The 19,511-nt window shown below is 43.1% G+C and overlaps 1 protein-coding gene across 5 annotated transcripts in view; it reads right to left on the reverse strand.

The window, feature by feature from the left end:
- Positions 1-271: 271 nt before the first annotated feature.
- Positions 272-19,511, reverse strand: part of LOC121275310 (ribosome-binding protein 1-like) — a 165,213-nt gene continuing 145,973 nt past the window's right edge. For 2 of the 5 annotated variants that reach the window (XM_041182778.1, XM_041182776.1), the window contains 6 exons: positions 17,017-17,100; positions 16,168-16,260; positions 15,756-15,830; positions 11,288-11,386; positions 2,558-2,701; positions 272-886 (listed from right to left, as the gene is read on the reverse strand). In XM_041182778.1, coding sequence (XP_041038712.1) covers positions 833-886; positions 2,558-2,701; positions 11,288-11,386; positions 15,756-15,830; positions 16,168-16,260; positions 17,017-17,100 — 549 coding nt within the window. In that variant the 3' untranslated portion in view covers positions 272-832. The remainder of the gene's footprint in view (positions 887-2,557; positions 2,702-11,287; positions 11,387-15,755; positions 15,831-16,167; positions 16,261-17,016; positions 17,101-19,511) is intronic. The other 3 variants (XM_041182777.1, XM_041182779.1, XM_041182780.1) reach the window with 3 other exon arrangements.

Raw genomic sequence — 19,511 nt, forward strand, 5'->3', positions numbered from 1 at the left:
AAGTGACAGTAATGTCATGACAATTGGTGTCATTAACAGTGGAATAATCCAGGGTTTCCAATTCTTCCCTATCTACTGACAGTGCACAAGTATAGATACCAGGTCATAGTTGAATTTAGATCACCCCTCTACCCCATAGCCAAATAGTCCTGACTGCATTCACACAAAGAGTTGACACTTGGGTAAGCCACTATCTCATGAGTTTGAACAGCTCACTGGTGTCCAATTCATCACTTGATATTCCCCCAGTGGAAAGATCACACAGCAAACAAGCAGTTACAACGTTTTATTTGTCATATGGACAACTTTAGAAAAACAACAGAAAATAAAGAATGTCATGAAAACTCATTCTGTTGACAACCCAATCATGTCACTGGCTAAGGTTTTCTTCACAGCTGGACAAAAATCATGGAAAGACCTAAAATTCACTTGCTCCTTTTCTCTTACTTGTTCATTTTTTCTTCGAAGAAAAAATAATAATAATTGCACAATTCAAAGTACATCCCCCACATAGTACATTTGCTTCCCTTTTCATGTAAACTGAGCTTTCAGGTCATTTTGTTTAATATACAAGGTGGACATCTGGACTTCAGCTCGCTGACACAGTCAGGGCTCGTCTGTTGGAATGTGTTGTAAAATGAGAAGGAAAATCATAAAAGCTTTTTAAAAAATTGATGACTGCAACTTTTCTCAAAATTTTGACTAGCTCACTCACAATTCATAATTAACTACGGTACAATACTGAGCGCACGGTTTAGGAATGGCATAAGAACTATTATATCTGTAAGGCATCTGGCAAGGTTGAGTAGTGTTCACTGCAACTGCAGGTTCTTCAGACGGATGTCCCCTCCTTCAAACCATCCTCTGTCACCGTCCCCTCCTCTTCCTATAAAAGAACAGAGCCCAGTAAACACACGAGCAAGAGGTAGGTCAGCTACAGCAATTCCAAGGCTGCTTGGCAACATACACATACATATATATAATGCACACAGGTATATGTGTGATGCCCTATTGCACTGATGTTGAATGGCCAGTTAGCACCCGAGTACTGACAAAATGCTCTCAAATTCTATCCTGGTGAGTCTTATTGGAGTATAGCACCAAGAGCACCAGGAGTCCATCTTAAAGGAGTACAGATTGATAGATGTTCACAGCCCAACTTGCGCTTGTTGCTTCTCAACAGTTTCCTTTTGCTTGTTAAGTTGCTCTTGGGTAGCCTTCAGCATCTGCTGTAGTTTTGTAGTCTATGGCTATTTTCTTTTCCTTGCTAAGTCTCATGGGCCCCAACTGTACAACATGTTAGGGTACAGCTCCAGGGATGATGGTAGCCAACCTTTTGGGGTACAGTTTCATGTTCCATTTATGTGGGAAGCTGACACCCAATGCGCATCATTTGCTACTAAAATGTGAGGCCCAGTCACCACCTCGTTTGGCTGTGTTACAATGTGCTCAAAAGACCCTATGCAACACAAAACCAGAACAACTCCCATGCACCTGAATCATTTATTTCCATCTGGAATACCTAAATTCTATAATGTGGTTAGGGCACCACAAGGGAGATCCAAATCAAACAAAAGCTTTTCAAGTCTGCAGGGCGGCCCTTCACATCTATATAACCTTAAAATTGGAGCTAGGTTATTTAGGAGTGATGTCGGGAAGCACCTATTTCACACAAAGGCCAATGAAAATCTGGGAATCTCTTCATCCAAAGAACTGTTGAGGACAGTTAAGTAAAATTTTCAAAACTGACATTGATAAGATTCTTTCAGCCAAAAATATTAAATGTTTGGGAATCAGGGTGGTGAGATGGAGCTAAGATACAGATTAGACATGATCTAATTGAATGATGGAGTTCCAGCTACCATCTTTGGCCTCCAACGGCCAAGCAACAAAAGGCATAATCGTGTCTCTGGCGGGATACTGACTCGTAAAGTCAGTTTAGGTTGCCCATGGACCAATGGGTCATACTTAAAATTGCAGCTGTTCTGTCTTAAAAACAAGTCAGTATCAATGATTTGTCTTAAAAAAAATGTTGAGGGTTTAGCTCAGTGGTTGTGATAATACAGTCTCGGAGTTATTCGTGGCTGCCACTCTTTCATTTCTGCATTTCTGAAAAAGAAAATGCATGCTTGAAAGAGAGAGAGAGAGAGAAAAAGAGATAATATACAGGAGTGTACATTAGAATAATGTGTTAATGGGATTGGAAGAGAGTTAGATGAAGTACGGTGGGAGGAGGCTTGTGTGGAGCACAAACACCACCATAGACCTGTTGGGTACAATGACCTTTTTAAGTGTTGCAAGTACTAATTGAGATACGTCTTACAGAAGAGACTGCATACACAGGAGAGAAACACACGGGGAGATAAATGTGAAAGAGAGAGATCCACAGTTTACAGGAGGCATGGCTTATAGAAAGAACATAGAAGAAAGGGAGGGGCAACACACAAGAGAGAATGATACACATATTGAGTGGGGGGGGGGGAGAGGGGAAACCTTTTGACAAAATGCTGTCAGTAACCAAAGTTAGATGACTGTTATCAACTTTTTGTGACTGTACCTTTTCTTTTCTCTGTGCTTGTAGCTTCTCAACAGTTTCCTTCTCCTTGTTAAGCTGCTCCTGGGTAGCTTTCAGCATCTGCTGTAGTTGTGCAGCAGCTTGGCCCAAGTCCTTGGTCATTTCCTTTTCCTTGTTGAGTCTTTCCTGTAAGTATAAACATGACAATGATGTTAATGTTATGTTACGATCCCCGTAGAGACCATTAACTTTTAAAAAGAAATTTGAACTTCCAGTTAACAACTGAAAGAATGACATGTCAATATTTCACATCTTAAAACTTCTATTGTAACAAATAACTAAAAAAAATTAGTGACTAAACGCTATTTTCTTTTTGTCGGCAACTTACACTTTATAGAAAGTGACATTCCCTTTTCGTACTTATCATGGAGCTACATGGAATTACAGTCCTTTTAGCACTCAGTCCACAGTTGCTCCCAGCTTCCAATGGGTTCCCCGAGTAATAACTTTGAGTGACTGTCTTCAGGCCCTTTCCTCAGTTTTCAGAGAGTTCCTTAAATCCACCACCCGCTGTAAAGCCTGCTCTGGTTCTTCTTCCTTAGAAAGCTGCAGGATGGGTCTCACTAACTAGAGACTCTCTCCTAAACAAAAACAGAATTACCTGGAAAAACTCAGCAGGTCTGGCAGCATCGGTGGAGAAGAAAAGAGTTGACGTTCCGAGTCCTCATGACCCTTCGACAGAACTTGAGTTCCAGTCCAAGAAAGAGTTGAAATATAAGCTGATATTTCAACTCCTTCTTGGACTCGAACTCAAGTTCTGTCGAAGGGTCATGAGGACTCGAAACGTCAACTCTTTTCTTCTCCGCCGATGCTGCCAGACCTGCTGAGTTTTTCCAGGTAATTCTGTTTTTGTTTTGGATTTCCAGCAACCGCAGTTTTTTTTTTGTTTTTATCTATTTATTATTAGAGACTCTCTCCTTCCTGCAAAGCCAAGTAACTTTTATATTGGCTGACCACACAGAAACTGCTGTCTGTCCATGATATTTGCTGGTTTGTCAGGAGGCTTGTAATCTGATCTCAAAAATTGCTTCCTCTACATGGCGGTGTAAAACACATCAGCCTTGTGTCTACGTAAAAATGCTAATTAGCCATCCTTGACTTCAACTCCCTTTCATTTTAGAAGTAGATGGGCAAGTTACAGCACAACTGTACCTTCAACACCTTTCTGGGACTTTGGGAGGCTCAGTCTACTCATTGTAAACTCGGACACTGCTGCCATCGTCTCCAAGAGTGAATATCTTGCACCTTCTTCTCAGTAAAACAATCTAAGCCTTGTTTTGATCTCTAACAATCAAACCATCTTCATTTACCCTAAATTTAAAAGTCCAGTCCCAAAATATAATAATCTTATAAACCTCATAATTGTAGCAGTTATCAGCAACAACCTACATTTTTATAGTGCCTTTAATACAGAAATAAAAATTGCCCAAAGTGCTTCAAAGGGACAGAACCAAAAAGCAGATATGGAGATGAAGGAGGGTAACAATGGCAGGTGTTAAGGAGGGTCTTAAAGGAGAGGCAGGATAGATTTATGAACAGAATTCAGAGCGTAGAGCTGAGAGAGCTGAAGGTATGACCATCAATGGTGGGATGAAGGCAGGAAGTGCATAAGAGATAAGAGAAATCAAGAATGGGTTTTAGAGTTGGAAAAGCTTACAGCGACGTGGAGAGGTGAGGAGCCATTGACAGGATTTGAAAACAAAGATGAGATTATGAACAGGTTAACATCTGTTAAATAGTGGACAAAGGAATGGACACAAATGTATTTGTTACCGATATCTAAACATGATTAAACCCTAAAGTGCTCTTTAATTATGAAGCCAATTTATAGAAACCCTTGATAGTCAGAATTTTAAACCCTGCGCCAATCTAATCCCAAGAGAAATCTATCATGTGCCATTTTCCAAATTTCCTTAAAGATAAACCATACCATTAGAAAATGCTGCAAACACATTTTTAAGTACTAATTTAAAGATAGAATATAAATCTGCACCAGTTGAAGTACTGACCAGGTCACCCATTATAAGAACCATATCAGCACATAAAAAGTGTACATATTTACGAAAATTATACCAGGATGGTCACCAAGGATGGATTAAGGAGGAAACCTAAATTAGAAAAGGTTTTGGGGGGATAAACAGTAAAAGGTACATCAGTAGCAAGGAGCTCATCAATTGAAAAAGAATCGGGGAGTTTGAAGAATTTTTTCACACAGAGAGTTATGAAAACATGGACAACCGCAATTGGTTACTGGGACAGACAACACAGTCCTGAGTTGACTTCAAAAAAGAAATGGTTCTTGCACAGTCAAGGTATATTCCGTCAAAAGGGAAAGGTAGGGCAAACAAATCCAGAGCACCCTGGATGAAAAAGGAGATAGAAATTAAGATAAAGAAGAAAAAGTGTGCCTGTGACACGTGAGAGGTAGAAAATACAACTGAGAAGCAAGCAGAATACAGGAAGTTCAGAGGAGAGGCGAAGAAGCACATAAGAGAAGCAAAGAGGGATTATAAGAAAAGACTGGCAGCCAACATAAAGGGGAATCCCAAAGTCTTCTATAGGCAAATAAATAGTAAAAGGATGGTAAAAGGAGGAGTAGGGCCAATTAGAGACCAAAAAGCGGATTTACGCATGGAGGCAGGGGCATGGCTGAGGTGTTAATTAATATTTTGGATCTGCCTTTACCAAGGAAACAGATGCTACCCAGGCCATGGTGACAGAGGAGGAAATTCTGTCACTAGAAGGGTTGAAAATTGATAAGGAGGAAGTGTTGGGTAAACTGTCGGTACTTAAAGTTGACAAGGACTGGATGAGATGTATCCACGGACATTGAAGGGAGAGTGGAAATTGCAGGGGCACTGGCCATAATCTTTCAGTCTTCCCTAGACTCAAGGGAGGTGCCAGAGGAGAATCTTTTCAATTTAGTGCTGTACTGTATATCACCTAGGCCAGGATTTTACAGCCCCTCCAGCCTAGAGAACTGAATGGAGATTTAAATGGCTCACCACATCTGTCGGGGGGAGACACATCACAGTGAGGCCATAAAATCCTGGCCCTAGTTTTCCAACAATGAAAGAGTGCAGAAATAACTAGTTATGCAGTCTCCTAGTATAGGAGTGCAAACAGGACAGATTGCCTGATGACTAACGTATGTCAGTAATGTAGTCTGACAAGTAATTCGGGCATTAGTTTTTATTTGTCAGCCCCATCAAAAGGCATGTAGTGTTTTTTCATCTATAAACCCGAAGATTTACTGATAAATGTCATGGTCTTTCAGGCTAAACCGGAAAATGAACCTTTCTCTGACATCAGCTGACACCCTCAACTAGTCACTGCACTGATAACTAGTTACTGTCAAACTTTTTATGTCTAACTAGGATCAATGCTCAATATCGTGTATGCAGTAGGAAGAGTAATTATGAAACCTTAACCTCAGAGAAACAAACAAATCTAAATTAAAAAGAATGCCTTTGTAGACTTCCTCGCAGCTGGCTCAGAGGATAACTTATTTCCTGTTGTGGTGAGCCACAGAAATCAGGAAGGTCCCATGGTTGATTAGTCTGTTCTGAATTAGCTCAAATCGTTGAGTCAGCACCTGTTCTGGGCAAGGTAGTTAGGATAGAAAAGTGAGCTAAAGTCAGGTTAAAAAAAAAATTGACCTCTGTCCAGTAACATTGGCACAAAGGTGAGTTGACATATAGATCGTGGTAGACTTCTCACTGTTCCAGAATGTCCAACTTGCAAATGATTTCATCAGCTTTTGTGGGTTCCCTCATGACTGAAGATGCAGGATCAGCACGGATGTCCACAGTTCATGTTGTCATTGCTGATGCTTGGAGGAACTTGTGCAGCTGTGACACCTCTTGCCTTCCTCTGGGCATGTCGGATGCTACGAATTTGGCGTAGACGGTCCTTGACATAAACTAATCCAATTTCGGTGCTCGCCTCCACGTGAGCCAGTCGACTGTGGTGTTTTCCCAAGAGAAGTGGTCTGCAATGCAGAAGTCTATAAGGCTCATAAGAACAAGACTCCTTTTTAGGGCATCCTTGCATTGTTTATATTTGGCCACCTTGATATTGTTTGCTCTGAGACAGTTCCCCAGAGACGATCTGCTTGGGGATTTTGTAATCATCCATGCAGGGGACATGACCTGCCCAGCTAAGTTGAATTTTCTGCAGGGCGATCTCTGTGCTGCTGCGCCCAACATAATGGAGGATCGCGCGTTGTTTGTGATTTTGACCTACCACCCAATTAGCATAATGCATCTCAGGTATCTTTAGTGGAAAATGTTAAAATCCTGCAACTATTGCATGATAGTGCGGTTGGACATGCTTGTGCCTGTGGTGAGGTGTCTGATGCCCTTGAAGTAACCAGGAGCGTAAAGCAAAAATGGCTCCCCAACTCTTCAATCTTTTCTTTGCTGCAATGCTGAGATACTGTTCGAACTAATTGAATGGTGAAAGAGGCTTGACGGGCTGAATGGCCTCCTCCTGTTTCTATGTTTCCAATGCCTGTAGATGTGTGGACATTATACAAGAACAAGAGTGAGCTTGACTATGAGCCCCCTTTAGCAGAACAGCTCTATCAACACTCACTGAAGAGTACCACTTGTCATGGGCATGACATGGGCATAAAGTGAAAGCCCCAATTCCCTATCCTGTCCGTAATCAGTGTTTTTTTTTGTACAGGTAGATACGTCTGTTTCTAAGCCCCCTTTAGTATGTGTCAATTTAAAGAATCAGCAGCAGACTTTGTAGATTTAAATAAAGATTATTTATTCAAGCATTCACCCTAAAAGTCTGATCGCTACATCACTCATGCACACTCAAGAAAGATACCATTAAAGAGAATAGTGCACTTTTATAATGGTAAATGAAAGAATAGTTCATAGTTCATATTTTTGGCTCTACTTGGAAGGTAGCAGGTGCTGCAGGCCTGGTAAAGAAAGGAGTCTTTTCCACTAAAGTTGTAGTTTAGCTGCTTTAATTTAGCTGTAATAAAATGTCAGGATTATTGCAGGATTCCTCAATGAGATGGGTTTTCTGCAAACCATGAAGTTGGTTCCTTGTGGCTGCCTTATCAGGAAGTCAAGTTCTGTACTGGTGGACTCTTGAGAGAAATAATTTGGCTGCATGGCTTTTTAGAGTTTACAGCCTCCTGTGCTTAAACGCAAAAATGGCACTGCCCTTTTCTGCAGCTGTTGTGTGTTGCTGTGCTTCCTGCAGACTGCCCAAGTCTTTTTGGGTCTTTAGATAAAAACTTATCTCAAGCCAGTTTTGGTCACATGACCAATACTGGTACTGTCCAACCAGAATGGTTTGGAAGTCCAATGCCACCATTACACAATAGGAGATAGATGGTGGTCTTTTACACTTAACTTATGGATAGCTGGTCTCATCAGCTCTCTTTTGTTACACACTGACTTGGGGACAAGGAGTCTGAAGGTCTATTGATTTTGAGTTTCGGGTGACTTGAACAATCAGCAGATGCAAACTTCACATTTAAGTGGAAATAGTCTGGGTGTGTCCAATCAAGGGGGAGGCCCTCACCAGTGGTTATTCGAGCAGGAACTTTCCAGAAGGTTTGAGGCAGAAATTGCAAAAAGTCCCCTGATCTTTAGCAGCCATTTTAGTCACAGCGTTATGGTCCATTTTCAAAAGAATAAAAAGAATAAGTTTCACAAGCTTCCCTACAAGCACAGTCCAGGTTTGAAGTTATGAATGTGACATGCCTTCCCTGGCATGATATACTGAACTAAGATACTGGAGGACTACAGGAATTCATGCAGCTGTTCCCTTGGCAGGGGCCAGTGGTGTCAGGGTAGCAGAGAAAACAATGGGAACAGAGAACACCCCGAAACGACGCTTTAATTTTAACTTCAAGGTCATGTTTTCAAATTGAGCTTCATGTCACACTGCAACTTCTGCAGTTGGTATGACCAGGTGACTGTAACTGTGGATGATGCTTCACAATCGTAGGATGGTACAGCACAGAAGAAAGCCATTTGGCCCATGGTACCTATGCTGACTCAATTGTACAGCTATACAATTAATCCCACTTCACTTGATCTTCCTCATAGCCCAATAAATGCTTCACATCAAGTACTTATCCAATTCTCTTTTGAAAATTCATTATTAAATCTGTTTTCACCACTCTAAGTCAGTGTATTCCAAATTACAACAAATCATTGTGTAAAAACTGTTTCTTCATGTCACATTTTGCCAATCAGCTTAAATTGGTGTCCTCTGGTTACTAACTCTTCTGCAGCTTTCCTTATTTATTCTATCAAGACCATTCATGATTTTAAACACCTCCTTCAAATCTCCTTTTAAGTTGCTCTGCTTTAAGAACAACCCCAGCTTCTTCAGTCTCTCTACATAACTAAAGTCCCTCAGCCCTAGTAAATTAACCATTCTAGTAAATATTTTCTGCACCATTATGAAGATATAAGGTCTTCATTTCCTCCCTTAAGTGTGACAATAAAAGGTTCAATTCAAATGGGTCTCTGTTCCATTAAGAAAACAACCTCAACCCCTCAACTCACACAGAGAGAAGAACAAACAAAACTCAAACAGCAAATAGCAATAGCTAGAATGTTTTCTTAAAATTCATTCACAGGATGTGGCGTACCACAGGGATCTGTGCTGGGTCCCCTATTATTCATCATTTATGTAAATGACATAGATGACTATGTGGGAGGTAGGATTAGTAAGCTTGCGGATGACACAAAGATTAGCTGGGTGGTTAACAGTGAGGTTGAGCATCTTGGGCTACAGGAAGATATGGACGAGATGGTCAAATGGACAGATAAGTGGCATATGGAATTTAACCCAAAAAGTGTGAGGTGATATACTTTGGAAGGAGTAATTTGACAAGGAAGTATTCAATGAACGGCATGACACTAGGAAGTTCTGAGGAACAAAGGGACCTTGGCGTGTGTGTCCATAGATCTCTGAAAGCGGAGGGGCATAGTAGTGGGGTGGTGAAAAAGGCATATGGGACATTTGCCTTTATCAATCGAGGCATAGATTACAAAAGTAGGAAAGTCATGTTGGAGTTGTATAGAACCTTGATGAGACCACAGCTGGAGTAGTGTGTGCAGTTCTGGTCGCCACATTATAGGAAGGATGTGATTGCACTGGACAAGGTGCAAAGGAGGTTCACCAGGATGTTGATTGGGATGAAACATTTAAGTTATGAAGAGAGGTTGGATAGACTTGGGTTGTTTTCGTTGGAGCAGAGAAGACTGAGAGGTGACCTGATCGAGGTGTACAAGATTATGAGGGGCATGGACAGGGTGGATAAGGAGCAGCTGTTCCCCTTAGTTGAAGGGTCAGTCACAAGGGGACACAAGTTCAAGGTGAGGGGCAGGAGGTTTGGGGGGATGGGAGGAAAAACTTTTTTTACCCACAGGGCAGTGACGATCTGGAATTCGCTGCCTGGGAGGGTGGTGGAGCTGGGTTGCCTCACATCCTTTAAAATGCACCTGGATGATCACTTGGCACGTCATAACATTCAAGGCTATGGGCCAAGTGCTGGTAAATGGGATTAGGTAGGTAGGTCAGGTGTTTCTCACGTGTCAGTGCACTCAATGGGCCGAATCTGTGTGATTCTGTGATTCTATGTGGGTGTGGCTAGGCCAGCAATTGTGGCCCATCCCTCACTGCCCTTGAGAAGGCGGTGCTGAGCCACCTTCTTCAACCATTGCAGTCTATGTGGTGTAGGTACACCCACAGTGCTGTCAGGAAGGGGGCCCAAGGATCTTCACCCAGTGACAATGAAGGAACAGCGATTTAGTTCCAAGTCAGGACGGTGTGTGACTTGGAGGGGAATATGCAGGTGGTGGTGTTCCCATGTGTTTCAGCTCTTGTCCTTCTAGGTCTTAGAGGTCAAGACTTAAAAGGTGCTGTTGAAGGACCACTGGTGAGTTAACGCAGTGCATCTTGAAGATGGTACACATTGCTGCTTTGGGAAGTCAGGAGGTGAGTTACTCACCTCACAATTCCCAGCCTCTGACCTGCTCATGTAACCACAGCATTTATATGGCTGGCCCAGTTCATTTTCTGGTCAAAGGTAACCCCCAGGATGTTGACAGTGGGGGATTCAGCAATGGTAATGTCAAGGGGAGATGGTTAGATTCTCTCTTGTTGAGTACCCAAACAATAACAGGAAAAACAGATTATTAGCCTCAAGACTAAACTGCAAGGTCATATATTTAGCAAAACCAAAGCAAAATACCACAGATGCTGAAAATCTGAAATAAAAATAATGAGCTTTCTAACTTTGTCATGACTTACAAATACACCACATTTACATGTCAGAGAGCTTTGATCAATATGTTGATAAAAAGACCCTGGCAATCTTTCACGAAGCACACTTCTACATGGTGGGTCACTGCAAAGCTATGACATAGTGGCTAATTATTTTGCTCAGTGTGCTGCTACCAGATGAGGCAGAAATTTGCAAACTTAACAAAGTTTTTATTGTATTATTCATTCTCAGAATATGGGCGACACTAACAAGGCCCACTGACTGCCCATCACTAGTTGCCCTGAGGTGGTGGTGTTGGACCTTCTGTTTGAACTGCTGCAAGTAACATTTCGAGGCATATTCAACAGGTGGCACTGGTAACTAACTCTTTTTGCAGGGATAATAAGATACATTAGAGGGTACACATGTAGAGCAGACACTAAAAGATGCATCAAGACTACCTTTAGTTGAACAATATCCTCTCCATCAAAGGTGACATTGTCCCCAGCTGCTCTCAACTTCTCCAACTCTTCCTGCAAGTTTAATGCAGATCTCTGGGCCTAAATAGAGAATGTACAGGCTCAGTTCAAAACCATTGATATAAGATCTGCAGCAAACAAATGAAGGCAACAATTTTTGAAGCAGGTTACTATTGTAGGGTGGCCAAGTTGTACTATTAATATTAGAGTTGATCTGCAGGCATTTCTTGGGGGGAAACTTTTAAGTTTATTTACAATATATTCAGCAGCAACTACATATGTGCTTTCAACTCCAACTCTATCTCTACACTGACTCCTGAGGTAGCCCGCGCTGTGTCCTATTGGTTACTACAGATCATGTGATCTTCCCTAACTAGTATTATTCTTGAAGGTACATTACGCACTAAATAAAACCATAAATTATGATAATCATCTGTCCCACATCGGGGGATTGTACAGCTCAGCAATTAGACAAATCCCTCAAAATATTAATACAAGGTTGACCCACACCTCTGTTCAGGATTAGCTGATCTCTTGACAGTGCAGCAGTTGTATGGTTACAATCGTCCTCAGTGCCCCTAGGCTAGAAGGAAGTACCTACTGACTCATGCTGCAAAGTGCTTGTGAGACATTGTTGCATAAGTACATTATTGAATTTGGCTATACTGGCCAAGTTTTTGGTCACTTTTTTTTAAATTCATTCACAGGATGTGGGCATCGCTGGCTAGGCCAGCATTTATTGCCCATCCCTAGTTGCCTTTGAGAAGGCGGTGGTGAGCCGCCTTCTTGAACCGCTGCAGTCCCTGTGGTGTAGGTACATCCACAGTGCTGTTGGGATAGGAAGTTCCAGGATTTTGACCCAACGACAGTGAATGAATGGCGATATATTTCCAACTCAGGATGGTGAGTGACTTGGAGGGGAACTAGCAGGTGGCAGTGTTCCCATGCATAGCCTACTCTTGTTCTGGGTGACAGAGGTCGTGGGATGGAAGATGCTGCTAAGAACCTTGGCAAGTTGTTGCAGGGCACCTTGTAGATGGTACTTACTGCTGCCACTGCACACCAGTGGTGGAGGGACTGAATGTTAAGGTGGTGCATGAGGTGCCAATCAAGTAAATTGCTTTTTCCTGGATGGCATTACACTTCTTGTTGGAGCCACACTAATCCAGGCAAGTGGGGATTATTCCATCACACTCCTAACTTGTGCCTTGTAGATGGTGGGCAGTGTTTGCAGAGTCAGGAGGTGAGATACTCATTACACGATTCCTAGCCTCTGTCCTGCTATTGTAGCCACAGTACTTACATGGCTGGTCCAGTTAAACTTCTGGTCAATGGTAACCCCCAGGATGTTGATAGTGGGGGATTCCAGCACGGTAATAGCATTGAACGTTAGGGGAGATGGTTTCTCTCTTGTAGGAGCTGGTCATTTCCTGTCACTTATCTGCCAAAGCTGATTTTCGCTGGGTCTTGCTGCATATGGACATGGACTGCTTCAGTATCTCTGCAGCATTGAATGACACTGATCACTGTGCAATCATCAGTGAACATCCCCATGATCTTATGATGGAGGGAAGGTCATTGAAGCAGCTAAAGATGGTTGGGCCTAGGACACTACCCTGAGGAGCTCTTGCAGAAATGATCTGGGGCTGTCCAGATTGTCTCCTAACAACTACAACCATTTTCCTTTATGCTAGGTATGACTCCAACCAATGGTGAGTTTTCCCTCCTCCCAATTCCCATTGACTTCACTTTTGCTAGGGCTCCTTGATGCAAGTCTTGGTCAAACGTTGTTGTGATATCAAATGCAGTTACTCTCACCTCACCTCTGGAATTCAGCTCTTTTGTCCATGTTTGGATCAAGGCTACACTAAGGTCTGGAGCTGTGGCCCTGGAGGAATCCAAATGGAGCCTCAGTGAGGTGATTGCTGAATAAATGCTGCTTGATAGCGCTACTGACGACACCTCCCATCACTTGGCTGATGATTGCGAGTAGGCTGATGGGGTGGTAATTGTCCAGATTGGATTTCTCCTGTTGTTTTGTGGACAGGAGGTACCAGAACAATATACCATTTTGGGTAGATGCCAGTGTTGTAGGTGCACTGGAGCAGCATGCCGGGCGCATGGCTAGTTCTGAAACACAAGTCTTCAGTACCTCAGCCAAGGTGTTGTCAAGGACTTGATATCAAGTAAGGGTTGAATGCTGTATCCAGTGCATTCAATACTTACTTAATTTCACTTTGGCTAGATGAAATTGGCTGAAGATTGGCATTTGTGATGCTGGGAACTTTAGGAGAAGGCCAAGATGGATCATCTGCTCGGCACTTTTGGCTGATGATGGTTGCCAATGCTTTAGCCTGGTATTTTGCACTGATGTGCTGGGCACCCCCATCTTTGAGGTTGGGGTTATTTGCCGAGCCTCCTCCTCTGGTTATCTGTTTAATTATCCACCACCATTCAAGACTGGAAGTTGCAAGACTGCAGAGTCTAGATCTGATCCATTGGTTATGCGATCACTTAATTCTGTCTTTAGCAAGCAAGTGGTCTTGTGATATAGCTTCACCAGGTTGACACCTCATTTTTAGGTGTGCTTGGTGCTGCTCCTGGCACATCTCTTGCAATCCTCATTAAACCAGAGCTCATCTTCCGGCTTGATGGTCGTAGTACAGTGGGTGATATGCTGAGCCATGAGGTTACAGATTGTGGTTGAATACAAGTCTGCTGTCTCTGGTGGCCCAGAGGGCCTTATGGATGACCAGACTTGGGCTACTAGATCTGTTCCGAATCTATCCCATTTAGCACAGTGGTAGTGCCACACAGCACAGCTCTCGGGTGGGGTGTGAAGATGGGATTTTGTCTCCACAAGGATGGTGCAGTGGTCATTCCTACCAAAACTGTTATCTGCGACAGGTAGATTTGAGGCTAATGTCAGGTTATTCCCTCATGCTGGCTCTCTCACACTTGAGGCAGGCCCAGTCTGATGTATCCTTCAGGGCCTGGCCAGATTGGTCAGTAGTGGTGCTACTGAGGTACTCTTGGTGATGGACATTGAACATCCCCCCGCACTGCAGTACATTCTGTGCCCTTGCTACCCCCAGTGTTTCTTCCAAGTGGTGTTCAACATGGAGGAGCACTGATTCATCAGCTGAGGGAGGGCACTAGGTTGTAATCAGCAGGAGTTTTCGTTGCCCATGTTTGATGGCATGAGACTTTATGGGGTCTGGAGTCATTGTGGAGGACTCCATGGGTCACTGCCTCTTGACTGCATAGCACTGTGCTGTCACCTCTGATGAATCTGTCCTGCCGGTGGGACAGGACATAGGACAGGAATGGTGATGAAAGTTTCTTGAGACATTGGCTGTAAGGTGTGAATCAGTAAGTATGACTGCCAGGCTGTTGCTTGACTAGTCTGTTGAGCAGCTCTCCCAATGTTGGCACAAGTTGCCAGGCATTAATGAGAAGGACTTTGCAGAGTTGACCAGGCAGGGTGTGCCTTTGTCGTATCCGGTGTTTAAGTGAATGCTGGGTGGTCCCTCTGATTTTATTCTAATTCATCATTTTTGTAGCAGTTTGGTACAACTGAGTGGTTTTCTAGGGCAGTTAAGAGTCAACTATATTACTGTAGCCCTGGATTCACATATAGGCCAGAACAAGGAAGGTTGACAGATTTTACGACAATCAGGTAGCTTTGTGATCGTAATTACGGAGACTAGCTTTTTATTCCAGATGCATTATTTAATTTAATTTAAATTCCTCCAGCTGCTGGAGCTTTAATCCGGGACTCTGGATTACTAGTCCAGTAACACTGCTGCTGTGCTACCTTTCTCCTTAATGTCCTCATGTCTCTTTCTTTGGCTCAATGTGAAATTTTGCCTGATTGAGCTCCTGTGAAGTACTTTGGAATGTTTTACTACGTTAGAGGCACAGTATAAATGCAAGCTGTTGTTGGCTTCCTCCAATGCCAACACACACAAACTAAACTCATGATTAATTGGGTAATACGTTGATACCCTCACAGACCAGCATTTTGCTGTGCCAAGGGAGGGCCTGGCTGATTCTTGAGAAACGGATTGCATTGAATAGATCTTCAAGATGATATGAGTACGACAGTACTAGCCCACAATGTGAGGGGTGAACATTAAGTTTGATCCCAGCTTTAGTGATCTCCAGTTCCAATTCTCGTCAAAAAATGACCATGGTCACCCCCCATCAATAAAGAAGGAAACAGGGGAGTCAAAAGGTCCCTAGAATCCTTCGCTGACCAGGCGGAGCAATGCTGTTGAAAGTCAGAGAGCAGGCAATCCCCCTTCACCCTGCAGCCCACCCCCCCACCCCTCCCCATCCCTGGCACAGAGATGTCTAGCCCAGGTAGGTCGCTGACAGGGAATAAGTTACCGCAGAGAAATAAACTCATAAAAAATAGCCAGCAATTTGTTAAAAAAATACTCTTCACCTTTTCAAATTCTTCAGCCAGCTTCTGTCTCTGTGCCTGCTCATTGATCACAGTTTCTTCCAACTGAGTTTTAAGCTATACAAAAATTACAGAAGAGAGTACAATTATGCACCGCACAAGTCACAGGCAGTCAACCAAGAGATGGAAAGTTGGAGGTGGAATACGTGGTTGACGTTTGGGTGGTGAAACTGGTTATTTTCAGTAAGGGAGGTGCTGTGCAAACTAACATTAGACACACAGACACAAATCAGATAAATTCATGTTTGCTGTTCACTCAACTGAGTTTTGATGGCTACAACAGAATATGGGTACACACAATACAATGAGGTTACAGAGGTGTAAGGTGTTAGTGATCATCTTTAGACACCAATGTGCTCTTTCCAGCCATGCAGGAGCAGCTCACTACCCTAACCTTGGCAGGTTCCTGCTCAACTTGATCAGTCAGTGACTCAATCAACTCTCCATCACGCATATGGGTCTCCATTTCACACAGACGCTGCCTCACCTAAAATAGGGAGATTAAAACTCACTTATAATGTACAGAAGTACACGCCTTGAATAAAGAGCACCCCACCTTCCCACCCTTAATAAAACACACCACAGAATAAGCTAAGCTTTTTTCAAGCAGGTGCAAACATAAGCAGAAGTCAAAAAAAAAAAAGGGTTGTTTTTAGGATGAAGAAAAGGCCATTAAGCCTAACCAGCCAGCCCATGGCAAAGTAATCCCAGCCACCTATCTTCTGACTATATCCCTTTGCTCTCCAGAAACACAAGGGGTGAAATCTGACTTGTGATAAAAATGCCCAGTAAGATGATGGAGCTTTTGCTCCAGCCTGAATCTGAGCCAAGTTCTGCTTTGAACAGAAGTTGGGAGCTACAGATGCCAAACAGGCATCATTAATGAACCTCACCATTCGGGACCTGACAGATTTGAAGTATGGAATAAGGCAGGCCTTGGGGATAAATGGGGCCCCGAGGTCCCCCGAAACTTTCAGATCCGGAATACACCATCTTCTGGGAGATCATCAGACTGCTGAGCAGAAGTCTCCCATTTCCCTGTTTAACTTGCGTTACTTCCCTATTACCAGGCTAAGCAAGTCAGCTCAAGTTAAGATTAGAAGTGAGAACGATTTTATTTTAGTAGAAGCATACTTTAGCTGAGTTTTGAGTGCATGTCGCTGAGTTTTAAGCGCATATTGTAAGATTGAAGATTTGAGTGAAAGAACACCAAGATCGATATTACAAAGTGAATTATCCTCACCTGTGAAAGCTCCTCACTATGTTTCTGTACCTCTTTATTGGCTGTTTCAAGCTGGCTTTGTGATTCTGTTAGGAGCTCACTCAGCTGCAAAGGAGAGAGAAAGCGCAAGTCACTACATTTAATTCATCACGATGTAATGTAATGGATCAGCTCCAGGCTTCATTTAGCACCAGAGTTATAGCACAGATTTAATGCTGATTTGTTGCCTTTTTATTACATATCACACCACTCTTTTTGCTGCAATGTGAGGTTTGGCAGGGTTAGCGGAACCATCTGATGCCAGCCACCCTCACTTGAGATAGCACCACCAGACAGCCAACAATAAAGTACACCAGAAACAATGCTTTACCAGAAAACTTACCAACTATAGTTTACTTGTTTTCCTCCTCAAAGCTTAATATTGAAAATATAAGTTCAAAATGGTCTCTTCACAAATCATAAATTTGTAAAGCTTTACAAATTTACTCTATAAATCCATCTCCAGCATCAGTGAGGCAATTTGTATTTTCTCTTTACAACACTGCAAGGCCAAATATTTGTAAAAGACAGAGGGAAAATTGGATTTGGGACACTTGGTATTATTTCCCCAAGATTTGCCCTAACACCTGGGTGGCCCTATTCACATCTTGTAGTTCAGTTATGCAATGGTGCAGAAGGGCTGGGAGAGTTTTGACATAACAGCAGTCGTACAACTTTGGAATCAGGTTCGCAATCTGACTGTCACTACACTCATGCCAAGTATGCTGTAGCTAGCCCTGCAACATGGGGGATTCACCCAAGTGCAGTTAACTCCCAACTGGTGCAAAGTCACATTTTAAAGCGCGCGTTTGGTCCGTCAAACATCCTGAGGTTTTATAACAGTATGGGGCAGTTTAGATATTAGCTCTGGCTCAATGAGTAGCACTCTCAACTTGCCCCAGGAAGTCCCATAGAAATGGAAATGTGTCAGGTAGCCATCCCAAAGCACATCCCCTCTATTTTCCTGGCCTCCTGCTTCCAACCCCATCCCCACAGCAGCAGGAAAATTCTATAATCGCAAAGTCTAGTTTGACACTCCAGTAGTCAGAAATGCCCTCTCTTGGACCAAACCAAAGCCTCAGCCGTCCTCTCAGGTGAACATGAAAGATCCCATGGCACTATCTTGAAGAAAAGCAAGGAGTTCTCCCCAGTGTCCTGCCCAATATTTATCCCTCAACCAACATCACAAAAACAGATTATCCAAGCATTAGCTCGTTGCTGTCTCTGAGAGCGTGCTGTGCACAAATTGCCAGCAGGGGTCCCCATATTAACAACAATGACTACACTTCAAAAGAGATACTTCATTGGCTGTAAAGCTCTTTGGGATGCCCTGAGGTTGTGAAAGGCACTATGTAAAGGTACGCCTTTCTTTTGACGCTAGTTTAATGTCCTCATGTCCCAGCGAACAACCCATTGCCCATTGGTGCCAACACACAATGGCTACAGCGGCAGCATATCCTGGACCTGCTGACTGAACACCACACATACATATATACATACCATATACAAACTAGTGATTAGACAGCATTTATGAACTAATCCACTCACAGCTGCCAGAATTCTGACTTCCGTACAGCTTAAAGGGACTGTACAACTCCATACTGCCTTTCCTCACCATCCCAGAAATTCTAATGGCATGACCAGGATCGCACCCCATCACTGACATCCAGGTCTGGATGATTTGTGTCCCAGACTGCTGAGGGAGGCAAGGGAGGAGATCGCAGGGGCTCTGACCCAAATTTTTAATTACTCTCTGGCCACAGGGGAGGTGCCGGAGGACTGGAGAACAGCTAATGCGGTTCTACAATTTAAGAATTGCGGTTGTAGAGATAAGCCAGAGAACTACAGGCCAGTGAGTCTCATGTCAGTGGTAGGGAAACTATTGGAGAAAATTCTGAAGGAGAGAATCTATCTCCACTTGGAGAGGCAAGGTTTGATCAGGCATAGTCAGCATGGCTTTGTCAGAGGGAGGTCATGCCTAACAAATTTGATTGCATTTTTTGAGGAAGTGACCAGGTGTGTAGATGAGGGTAGTGCAGTTGATGTAGTTTATATGGATTTCAGCAAAGCCTTTGACAAGGTCCTACATGGGAGACTTATAAAGAAGGCAAATGCACATGGGATACAGGTTAATTTGATAAGGTGGATTCAAAATTGGCTTAGTTGCAGGAGATAGAGGGTGATGACAGAAGGATGCTTTAGTGACTGGAAGCCAGTGTCTAATGGCGTACCACAGGGATCTGGGCTGGGTCCCCTATTATTTGTCATTTATATAAACAATATAGATGACTATGTGCGGGGTAGAATTAGTAAGTTTTCAGATAACACAAAGATTGGCCGGGTAGTTAACAGTGAGGTTGTGTCTTGGGCTACAGGAAGGTATAGACGGGATGGTCAAATGGGCAGATAACTGGCAGATGGCGTCTAACCCTGAAATGTGTGAGGTGATACACTTTGGATGGAGTAATTTGACAAGG

Source organism: Carcharodon carcharias, chromosome 2, assembly GCF_017639515.1.
Source record: "Carcharodon carcharias isolate sCarCar2 chromosome 2, sCarCar2.pri, whole genome shotgun sequence".
NCBI classification, from domain to species: domain Eukaryota; kingdom Metazoa; phylum Chordata; class Chondrichthyes; order Lamniformes; family Lamnidae; genus Carcharodon; species Carcharodon carcharias.